The sequence below is a fragment of the Musca vetustissima genome, unplaced genomic scaffold (genome assembly GCF_032173495.1).
Source record: "Musca vetustissima isolate MV318-11 ecotype Yass unplaced genomic scaffold, APGP_CSIRO_Mvet_v1 utg38036, whole genome shotgun sequence".
Lineage (NCBI taxonomy): Eukaryota > Metazoa > Arthropoda > Insecta > Diptera > Muscidae > Musca > Musca vetustissima.
In genome coordinates, this window is record NW_026874353.1 from 62,429 (window position 1) to 75,037 (window position 12,609).

A 12,609-nucleotide genomic window follows, 5' to 3' on the forward strand; every position below is an offset into this window, starting at 1 on the left:
GAGGTCAATTATTTTTCGATAAATAAATTGGGGCTTCTTCAATTTAAAAACCAAAAAATATTAAAAACCTTACTTAAATATTAAACATTTAAATAACAATGAATTAATATTAATATAATATGAATTTTAATAAACATTTTCCAAATTTAATTTTTAATTTTAATTAGGTTGTTTGTTCATGCTCACAACTTTTCCATGCATAAACAATAATGTCCAGGAAAAAACGACAAAATATTTTATAATAAATGACTGGAATAAATTATCCAAAAAAACTACAACAAAACTGGGCAATAAATATTTAAATATGTAACCAAAAAATGAAAATTGTGTAATTATTAATTTATATGTGTTGCCATGTGCAGTAGAAGTTTTTTTTCTGTGTTTTAATTTTTAGTGTTATATTATTTTATTATTTTTAAATAGACGGTGAAATATTCTAAAACTGTCTCTTTTGTGGAAGGAATATTAAATTAATTTTTGATATAGAATTTAGCTAAAAAAAGTTTGTTTGTTTGCTGATATCAGCAAAACGGTTTTTGGATAATCAAAAAAGGTGGAATCGAAAGGGTTGGTGGTGGTTGAAGGGGTGCTATTGAAAATTTGTGTTTTTTTCAAAAATAGAGTGAGGAGATTCAAATTAGAGGAAAGTTAAACGAAATTTAATTTTTGCTGTGTTGTGAACAAATTTTGCATAAATAATTTTATTGTTTTTTTTTCGGTATTTGTCGTGATTTATTCACTGTTGATAGATTTAATTAAATTTAAATAAACAGTGTTGGCACGCACGCACACACATACACATACGGTATAGAAATGAAATTTATATAAACAATTTTAATTTCATTTTTGAGTCATTGCACCTGTGCTTTGTTATATAAAAATAATATAAATATTGGTCTAACGTTGACTAGAATCGTGTCGGTTGGTAGGATAGTTTATAGGAAAAAAACATAAGTATTAACATTTTTAGTGATTTGTGTTGAAAATGAAAAAAAATATATATTATTTTTTTCTATTTTAGTACGTGATTTTTATGTGCAAAAGTTTCTTTAATGTGTTCTGTTTTAATTACTGCTGTACAATAATTGTTAATAAATTTTTAGTTTTTGTGTTTTGTTATTTATTAGTAAAGAGAGAATATGTGGACTACAACACAAAAATGATTTTTTTTTTGTGAATTGTGTGTGTGTGTTCTTTTGATCGACAAATGGGGAAATAGTTTTGCTTTGCAAAATTGTTCATTTGATTGGTGGATGGATTATATATGCATTGTTGCGAATTCGATTCGATTAACGACTAGTCTATGATTATTTGGGTTTTTAATGGACAAAATACGAATTAAATTCTTGAATAGTTAATGGGTAGGTGGTTGGGTGGGTTGAGGTGGATTTTTTTTTCAATGGAAATTTTTCTTCTCTCACTCTCTCTATATAATTATAAGTATAGGTTAATTTCTTACATTCCTTTCTGTATTTTTAGAAATTTTTTGAAGAAATTCTTTTGTAATATTTTTTTGTTATAAAATTTTGTTAAGCGTTGTGGTTTTTTGAAAATATTATTTGTCATGTTTGGGGGTTTTCGAAGTGTTGAAATTATAAAATATAATTAAATAAAGAAATAATTATTTTTTGATGTTATAGGATACCGCGAGTTCGAGCTCAATAAAAAATTGCTATCGGTCCTCATTAAATAAATGATATTAATATATATTTTTCATACGTCAAGCCAGTACCTCTTATTTTTATACAATATACCAATATGTATTCTTAATGTATAGAAAAGTAAAAAAAAATCTTAAATTTATAAAACAAATAGGGTTGGCTTTACCGAATATCCAGTGAATGTCCCAATAAGGTCAATAATTCCATGACTTTTGAATAAATCCACAATAAGGTTAAAATTATCATTCAGTTTGCACCATTTTCGAAATATTCACCGGAGGGTCTATAAAGTATTCATATTCTTGAGCAGAACAAAACTATATGTCTGTCTTTTGTGACTGTTAAAATGGGATATATCTGTCTACGTTCAGGTCTACAATATTCGGTATTTCAGGCGTGCTTTTTAACCGGAATTGGCTTTAATTTGGATTCCCATTGAGTAGCAAACTTTTATACAAAAAAATTATGAATATTGATCCATACTTCGGGATAACCCTCATATAATGGAATTCCTATTATTTGGTATTATAGGTGTTTAAGGAATGTTTTTCTATCAAAGTGAAATTTTTAAGACATCTGGGCATCGAATTTGCTTATCATTGTTTTAAAATATCGGTCTATATTTTGGTATAGCCTACACGATATTTAGCATTTTGGTATCTTGAGAATTACCTAAACGTCTTTCACCATTTATTCTGTAATTTTATATTACTGGCTCTCGTCGTGTAGAAATTGTCGATGTAAAAAATGGTCAATTTCGTCAACGGGTTGGTGCAATACCCCGATACGACGGTACCTTCTTCCATGCCAAATTTTTGGTGGTTTAAGGATTTCAATGATGCTTTTCAACAGAATTAGCCATAGCTTAGATATATACTTTTGGTTTGCATTGATCGTACTAAACATTAGCATTATCCGACTCATTATAAACTATAGTTCCCATATAATTTGACGTTACCTTATTTTCGATTTTCAACCGAGCTGGCAGTAATTTGAAACTTTGAGTTCTCATTGTATAAAAGACCACACTTATTAAAAGTATTTTGATGGAATTGGGTGCATTTTCAAAACAAAGACTTTATTCGCAGAAACATATCCAAAATTCATAAGTAAATTTCGGTATGTTCGAAGCCTGGGCCCAATTTGTCAACTATAGTGTCTGTAGTATCGATTTTTCCAGGCACCAATTGGTTATGTAAAAGTCCATGTAAAAGTCATGATCGATTTTTGGTATTTTGATTTTTGGTATAAAAAGTTCAGTTTGACGGAAAATAATCACGTTTCTACTGAAGATTGGAGGTAAATACTAATAAGCTACATTAACAATGTACCCTTCCCTCCATGGAAGGATTTCATTTAAAAACTTTTCGGCTTGTGGGGATCAAAAATCGGATCTTAAGAAAACCGACTCTCCAGGTCGTATATATAGATTTGTATTCAGCAAAATTGAAAAGAATCCCATGCTATCAGGTTTATCTGGTTTCAGATCATGCACAAAAATTCCTTATCTTTCAGCTCGAACGATTCCCTGATCTCCATATAATAAATAAGGAAGAGGTCCTGAACGTTTGAATTTCCGTTAATCGACATATAATCTTCCAGATTTCCATTGTCTTTCTAGTCTTCAAAATGTCGGCCCTACAGACTATCTAGCCGTCAGCCTGAATATTAAGATTCCTGGCACTTCATGCATTTGAAAAAAAACACCTTAGCCTTCAGCTGGACTATAAAATTACTTGATCTTGGGTACACCTACAAAATGCTCTGGCGTTCAGTGCATCCAAAATGATTCGCTAGCTTTTAGTAGTCATATATGCCGTTGAGCGCCAAATTTGGCCAGTACGACGGATGACCCATCAATTCCTCATTTGGCCGTCAAAATGTTGCTGGTTTGAGCCGATGTGTGAAAGCATGCATTATCATGGTGCACTATGATTGGTCTACTCTTGATGGATTTACTGGAATTCCGCCGAAGAATGTAGGCAAACAAAATGTGGTTTACAACTCAAACTTGATCGTTATGCCAGTTGCTCAAGCGCGATGTTCCGCCTGAGCAACTGGCAACTCATGACCAGCAGTACCAACGAAACTGGCGTCGAGCATTGGATTCGTAGCGTTCCTTCCACGAACACATTTTTAGACGTGGGTCCCCGAAGTCGACCTTTTTTTGTTACAGGATCATACCAAAAGATCGATGATAAATCTCAAGTAACGATATTCTGGATTCCTGCGATAGTATTTTTTATTTGATCGATGTCGTATCTATGCAGTTGCGGGTAATGTCCGATGATGCATCAGCATTATCAGTTCAGATTATGCGTCAATGTTCGATGGCACTATAACCGTTTGTGAACGATCTTAAGATTATGCGTCAATGTTCGATGGCACTACAACCGTTTGTGAACGATCTTCATGTCCTGAGCAACGGGCAACTCATGACCAGCAGTACCAAAGAAACTGGCGTCGAGCATTGGATTCGTAGCGTTCCTTCCACGAACACCTTTTTAGATGTGGGTCCTCGAAGTCGACCTTTTTTTGTTACAGGAGCATACCAAAAAATCGATGAAAAATCTCAAGTAACGATATTCTGAATCCCTGCGATAGTATTTTTTATTTGAGCGATGTCGTATCTATGCAGTGGCGGGTAATGTCCGAGGATGCCTCAGTATTATCTGTTGAGATTATGCGTCAATGTTCGATGGCACTACAACCGTTTGTGAACGATCTTCATGTCCTTCGTCATTGGGTCAGCATTAATTATTATTAAATATAGTGGTCCCACGCCCCACAATGATTTATGTTAATGAATGCCCTATTATCGTAATAATCCACGTCCACATTTACTGATCTTCAGATTTCATATAAATAATCTTAGATATACAGTTTTTCTTTGAAAGTAGCCCTAATCTTCTGCTCGTCTATAGATTTATTAGTACTTAGATCATCTTCAATTGTTGTAAGTACCCTAGTGAGCAAAGAATCTACCAAGACTCGCTGTTTATAGATTCCTCGGCTATCGTCTAGTATCCAAAAATTTGTTCATCTTTAGTAGATTTCATGACTATATTTATGTTGACAACTAAAATGAAAATATAAAACCCTGACATCAATTTCTATAAAAACTTCCTGTGTTCAGCTCATCTTTTATGTACTCTCTTCTGCTCGAATATAAAGTCTTTCTACTTCTCAAATGTAAAGGCCCCCTTCAGCTCGTGTCTAAGACTCCGTTTAGTTCCTCCATAAGATACTCCCATCAGCTCGTCTAAAAAGACTCTATTTCGATCGTCCCCTTTAGCTCGTCTTTTAAAACTATCTTTCACTAATCTATAAAGTCTCCCTCCCGCTAGTCTATAGAGACTCACTTCGTCTCGTCAATGAAAGACTCCTTCAGCTCATCTATGAAAGGCTCCCTTTAGCTCGTTTTAAAAGACTCTCTATGAAGACTTCGTCCCAACAAACATCAAAAAATAAATTATTTCTTTAAAATAAAAACAAACTGAAACAATTTAAATAAATAAATTAAGAAGAAGACTAAACTAAATACTTTTTGCATCAACTTCTCAAAAACCTTTGGCTTAAGCATTTGCATTTTGTGTGTGAGTGTTTGGTGTAATTGGTTGTCTAAAGAAATATTTCATTTATTCCTTTGTGTTTGTTTTTTTGTTTTAAAAAAGCTTTCATGTCCTGCTATTCAAAAGCCTAAATGTTTCTTGTTTGTTGTTAATTTAAAGCTATCTAAAATATTTTTATAAAGTGTTGCAACATTTTATTGCAGTTTGTTTCTTAGAAAAAGAAAACGAAAATAAAAACATAAACAAAGCCGTTTGAAAAAATAAATTATCAAACTTAATTAGACAGGCGTTTGTTTTTTAAACAAAGTAATTGTTCAAAGGAATTTTTTTAAAAAAGAATATATTTTGTCTTAGGGGGTTTTTAAAATTGTTAATAATAGTATTTTTTGTAATGTTTTTGTATTCGTTTCTTCTGTTGAAAATCATAATTAATTAAAACAATATTTATTTTTAAACAACAAATATTTTTTACACAGCCAATAATTATTTTTCTTTTTATTTGATTTTTTTCATCTTCAAATTCAAGGCATCTAATTTTTTGTTTTCACAACTACAACCAATTCAAAAAAGCAACATAAAATTCGGGTTTCTTTTCAAAAAAAAAATTACTCTACAACCAATTCAAGGCAAATAACTAAATATTGTTTCTGAATAACAAATAATAATTTGTCTTTATTAATTTTTTTTTTAAAAATAAATTCTTGTTGTTTGGTTTTCTGTTATTTCTCAAATACTCACTGCAGTATCTGGGTTAAATGAAAATTAAATGTAGGAGTTTCTTTTTTTTTTCTTGTTGTGAAAAAGTGCATTCAAAACGTTTGTGTTCCGTTGGATTGAAGAAGGATTGTTTTTGGTTAATTCGTAGGACTTCTAAAGTGAAGGAAACATCAATATGGTTTTCATATGGGTGGTACTAGTCATTGGGAGCTTCTTGGACATAAATTAAAAATAAATGATAACCAGATAAATCGGCTGAATATAGAATATTGAAATCTGGCAATATTCAGGTACATTCTAATTTTTTTGAATTTATACATGCGGCCAGAAAACTACTAAAATATATGAAACCAGTAAGGAAAACAGTAAAGTCGGACTGGGCCTACTATATGATACCCTTCACCACTTTGGGTATATTCTACATATGTATCCTAACAAACGTAGCGTACTTGTTATATATCTATATCTGAACCGATTTCAGGGAAACTTGCCAGAGACTAATTTATATTACTTCAGTACGTTGTGTCAATCGGCCTAGCAACATCATTCTAGACTTAATTCAGTACTCTATGCCAAAATTCGTGCAAATCGAATGGTATATAGAGACTTTGGTGTACCAATTACATAAAATAGGACGAAAATATATATGGGAGCTATATCTAAATCTGTACCGTAAATCTGTATTTTTACGAAACTTGGCAGACATCATTCTCGATCTTATTCATAACTCTGTGCCAAATTTCGTGCACATCAAAAGATTTCCAAGGACTTTAGTGGACTAATTATCTAAAATCGGACGAAGATATGTATGGGAGCTATATCTTAATCTGTACCGATTTTTACGATACTTGGCAGACATCATTCTCGATCTTATTCATAACTCTGTGCCAAATTTCGTGTACATCAAATGATTTCCAGGGACTTTAGTGGATTATTTACCTAAAATCGGGCGAAGCTATATATGGGAGCTATATCTAAATCTGAACCGATTTTCACGAAACTTTGCACACATTATTCTATACTTAATGTAGTACGCTGTGCCAAATTTCGTGCAAATCCAAAGATATTCAGAGACTTTGTGCACCATTTACCTTAAATCTGACGAAAATATATATGGGAGCTATACCTAAATCAGAACCGATTTTCACGAAACGTAGCACACTTCATTATAGACCTAATTCATAACTCTGTGCCAAATTTCGTGCAAATCAAAAGATTTCCAGGGACTTTAGTGGACTATTTACCTAAAATCAGGCGAAACTATATATGGGAGCTATAGCTAAATCTGAACCGATTTTCACGAAACTCAACGCACATCATTCTACACCTTATTCATTACGCTGTGCTAAATTTCGTGCAAATCGAAAGATATATAGGGACTTTGGTACACCATTTACATTAAATCGGACAAAAATATATATGGGAGTTATATCTAAATCTGAACCGATTTTCACGAAACATAGAACACGTCATTCTAGGCTTAATTCAGTACGCTGTACCAAATTTCGTGCAAATCGAAAGCTATTTAGGGACTTTGATGCACCATTTACTTAAACCGGACGGAAATATATATGGAAGCTATATCTAAATCTGAACCGATTTTTCCCAATTTCAATAGGGTTCGTCCTTGTGCCAAATAAATGTACTGTGCCAAATTTCATCCAATTCGGATCATAGATGCGTCTGTACTTTGTTTACAATTTAACATGGACAGACAGACGGACATGCATAAATCGACTTAAAAAGTGATTCTATGCATATTCGCAAAAGAAACCATGTGTCTATCTCGTTTCCTTTTGCCTCTTACAAACATATGCACAAAGACATAATACCCTGTAACACAGTGTGGTGAAGGGTATAAATATTAATATTGGAACGATTTGGAACGAGGCTCACAGTTCTAGTGTAGGTCTGATAATGCAAAGATTTATTTCGAGTCACTGGAAACAGTGTTGCGGTTCGAAAAAAGAATAGGACCAAAATGAACGTACAAATGGGGCCAAATCAGATTTGTAGACCAATATTGAAAATTTGACCGAAAATGGACAAATTTGTTCGATGGTTGATGGTAGCTGGTCTATAAAGGCTCCTAGCAGCTCGTTTATAAAGACTCTCTTCAGCTCGTCTTTAAAGATTCCCATTAGCTAGTCTATAGATACACCCTTCAGTACGTCTATAGATACACCCTTTCAGCTCGTCTGTAGATACTTCCTTCAGCTCGTCTATTAAAAACTCCCTTCAGCCCGTCTATAAAGACTCTCTTCAACCCGTCTATAAAGACTCCCTTCAACCCGCATCAGCTCGTCTATAAATATTTCCTTTCGCTCTTCTATAAAGACTCCCATTCGCTCGTCTATAATGATTCCTTTAGCTAGTCTATAGAGACACCCTTCAGTACGTCTATAGATACTCCCTTTCAGCTCGTCTATAGATACTCTCTTTCAGCTCGTATATGAAAAACTCCCTTCAACCCGTCTATAAAGACTCTCTTCAACCCGTCTGTAAAGATTCCATTTAACCCGCTTCAGCTCGTCTATAAAGATACCCTTTCGCTCGTCTATAAAGACTCCCTTAAGAAGAATTGGACAAAATGAAGTTTGGTTCAATGGTTGAAATTGAGAAGTGTTTCAATCCAAATGTAGTCCAAAATGGCAACACTTGCTGGAAGAGTTAGTTTTTATTGGGTTAACGAAAATTCGTACTAAAAATCGGATGTCGAAAGTAAGTCGTGAGGATGGAATGATGGACTTAACTACCATGAAACATATTTCTAAATTTAATCCAGAAAACTCCCACTGCCCAGCAGCACCCAAGATTAACTTTAAAAATTTTTTTTTTCATTATTTTATTTTTTTTAATTATTAATTTTTTGCTTTCCTTGGAACACAAACGTTTTCATTTCTTATTTTTTTATTCCTGGTTACACTTCATTCGTTGGTGGGTGATGGGGGGATCGCGTTGGGGGTGTTTCTTATACGTTTTTTAGTTTGTTATATTTTATTTTGCTTTGTATGTTTTTCTTTTTTTAATATCAAAACTATTGTTTCTGTTTTTATGTTTTCTTGTACTGACGCTTTAACAATACTAAAAAAGAGAGTTTAGAGAAGAAATATTATCTTGTGATATCGTACCGTTTCGCTCACCTTCTTGTCCCACTGTAGGACGTACGGGACTGGATGATCATTGGGGAATTCAACGTGACAATTGAAGATGACACCTTCACCGAGTATGGCTGTGATATGGACAGCATCTTCTGCAAAGAGCGAAAAAAACAATTGTTGAAAAAATTAATATTAGAATAAATGTCAGATTTTAAAAAGGAATACAAAATAATGAACACATGTTTGTATAGGAGGCGTAAATTTCTTAAACAATTCTTTAAGGATGAATGTTTTAAAGAATAATTTTTCCTGCAATAATATTAAAAAATATTATTTTAAAAATCTGATTCTGATTTAAAAAATACACGCTTATAATAACACATAATACCCCTTTAGATTATAGAGGGGTCTTACGTTTCGGAATTTCTGAAATTTGTTTATACCTAAATAATATTTCCCTCATATACTCCCTCCAACATAACTCTCAGCCCAAAAGTTACAGCGGAAGTAAAATATACAAATAGTTGCCAGACTTATTAATGCCAACCCATTCTCTCCCCCATCCACCTACCAATACCTGAAAAACCTGAAACCACCATGAAAACTAAATTTTCTTCGCACATAAGCCAGAAAACTGTCAAATGCGACGCCAACACACACACCAGGATAAAAGTACAAAAGTGCTTGTTTTGCGAAGCAAACTTCAAATACGTTCGGAGATTTCAACGATAACGTGACATGACATGTAACATACGATAATTTTCATTTCCTCTTTGACAATTCTCCTCTTTCGAGAAAAGAGAAAAAACTTTACAAAGAAATACATAGAAGAAGTTATTTGCAGGAAGTGTAGACATCAGACAATTCTTTGGTGAATGTGTTGATGAGACACGACCATCATCGACGCCATCACCACCATCATCATTGGCGTATGATGACACGATGACATTGAGCCGGCATGCAGTTGAATATTTTAGACAAACAAAGTTTTTTTTTCGTACACCGTCTAAACACCTAAAAACATGCGACGTGTAAACTGTACACAACTGCCAGTTGTAGTCCCTTTTTGATCCTTTCGTTTGCTCTTAAAGTTGTAAAGTTGCTACTTGAGTTGTTGCTGTTGTTGTTATTTGAGTTTTTGATGCTCAAGTGGACGTCTGTGTTGTCGTCGACAATGTATCGTCGTCTTAAATGACCATATTCCTGTTGATTTTGTAGTTTCTATTCGAGTTCATGTTCTCTACTATTATATCTACGTGTATGTGTTGTTAGCACTTCCGTTTACACACAGTGTCACATACATTCACTCATTGATAGACAACAATTACTACTTAGCTGCCATGACATGTCATCAACACGACACAAAACATTGCTGTCAAGGATTAAAGTGGCCCACGAGAAAGAAAAATTGTATAGCGAATTAATACCAAAAGAAGTTGGAAAGTTATATGTATATGGCAGGATATGGTACCTTTGGAAGAATAGATACTATGAGAAGGATACGTGGAAATTGTTGTTTTGTATTAAACAAAAAAAAAAAAAAAAAAACTCTTAAAAAATTTATGCTTCAAATGGGACAAATCTTTTGCTTAATATTGGATTTTTAATTATGGAAAATTTTACAATTTGTGGGGAAGTTTGATTCAAATCGGATAGTCCGTTCGAATAATATTATAAAATTAATTTTAGCACACTTCTTACCATTTTGTGGGGTAGGTACCAGAAGGAGCGGATCAATATTCCCCATCATCGAACGTAAACTATTGACTTGGAAGAAATATTACGATGAGCAAAGTTTGGAGGAAAAGCTTACTCCCTTCGAGAGTTATCGTGCCAACCAGCCAGCCGGACGGACATTTGTTAATCGACTCCAAATTGTGTGAAACGGATTTGATGCAAAGAAATATTGGGTATAAGACCAATTTTTCCATGAGGCACATTTTTGCCGTATCAAAGTGGCATATAGCTGAGGATCTTTGATAGACCTTGGTAAAATATTTATAAAGAAAACCTCACCTTGATGGACCATGGACAAATATATATTTTTTAATACAATATAAGAATAATATTTTTAGCAAACATTGATAGACCATGACAACATATTTCTAACAAATTCCAGGCCTGATGGACCATGGAAAAATATTTTGTTTTAATCTACGCCTTGATGTTAAAATATTTTAAAACCAGTAAGGAAAGTTTAAAAGTCGGACGGGGCCGACTATATGATACCCTTCACAACTTTGGTTACATACAAGAGATGGAATCGAATTTAATAGATTTGAACTGAAATAAAGCAATCCATACTCATATATACATCTGAATCGATTTCAACAACAAAATATCGTGCAAATAGAACAGGATCTAAGGTGCGCCGTTTACATAAAACGGGACTAATGTATATATGTGAGCTACATTTAAATATGAATTTATGAAAATTTCATACTCGCTGCTAAATTTTATGAATATAGAACAAACATAGACTCCTCGGTGCGCCTTTTGCATAAAATCGGACGGAAATGTTTATGGGAGCTATATCTAAATCTGTTCCTATGTCAAAAAAACGTCACGGATGTCAACCTGTAGTTCTTCAATACGGCATTCAAAAGTTTCTCTCAATGGGAAAACATTGACTGCATGGTGCTAAAAACTAAACCGATTCCAACAAAACTTCGCATATATCAGTCTGGACATAATTCAGTAAGCTGTGCAGAATTTTGTCTTAATCGGAGAAATATTGGAGAAATAGAAATATTACTTAAAATTAGACAAAAATATATATGGGAGAAATATCTTAATCTGAACCGATTTCAACATATATCAATCTTGACCTATTTCAGTATTCTGTGCAAAATTTTGTCTCAATCGGACTAATATTGACAGTATGGTGATCCATTTACATAAAATCAGAAGAAACTATATAGAGGAGCTATATCTAAATCTGAACTGATTTTCTCCTAAGTTCAATAGGGTTCGTCCTTGGGCCAAATAAGTGACCTGTGCCAAATTTCATCCAAATCGAATCATAAATGCGACCTGTACTTTGTACACAGAAATACATGGATGGATGGACGGACATGCATTAATCGACTCAGGAAGTGATTCTACGCATATTCTCAAAAGGAACCATGGATCTCTCTCGATTCCTTTTGCTGTTACCAACATATGTACAAAGACATAATACCCTGTACCACAGTGTGGTGAAGGGAATAAAAACATGCCCTAATGGAACATCGGAAAAATATTTTTTTTTAAATCCATGCCTTGGTGAACCATATTTTTTTTTTAAATCAACGCTTTGATGGATCACAAAAATATATTGATTGGGGAAAAATAAATTCATTATTTTTATATGAACTATATGACTTTATTTAAAATGCTTCGGAATGTCCTATTTGGGCCAAATTTGCACAGTTTTGTTGATTTGTTGCCATTTTAAAGGTAACTCATAGAAGTCCTGCTCTGTATTTGGAAAAAAACTGCAATGAAATAAAAAGGTGATAATTGCTTGGTGCCATCGGTTGCATTTAAAATTCCCAACCAAGCTCACAAAGTTTCTGG

The 12,609-nt window shown here is 33.3% G+C and overlaps 1 protein-coding gene across 1 annotated transcript in view; it reads right to left on the bottom strand.

Annotated features, from left to right (window-relative positions):
* Positions 1 to 12,609, bottom strand: part of LOC133333077 (protein turtle-like) — a gene marked incomplete at its 3' end in the record, with an annotated part of 114,062 nt that overhangs the window by 56,986 nt on the left and 44,467 nt on the right. The window contains exon 3 of the mRNA XM_061541412.1: positions 9,094 to 9,203. Within this exon, the coding sequence (XP_061397396.1) occupies positions 9,094 to 9,203 (110 nt within the window). The remainder of the gene's footprint in view (positions 1 to 9,093; positions 9,204 to 12,609) is intronic.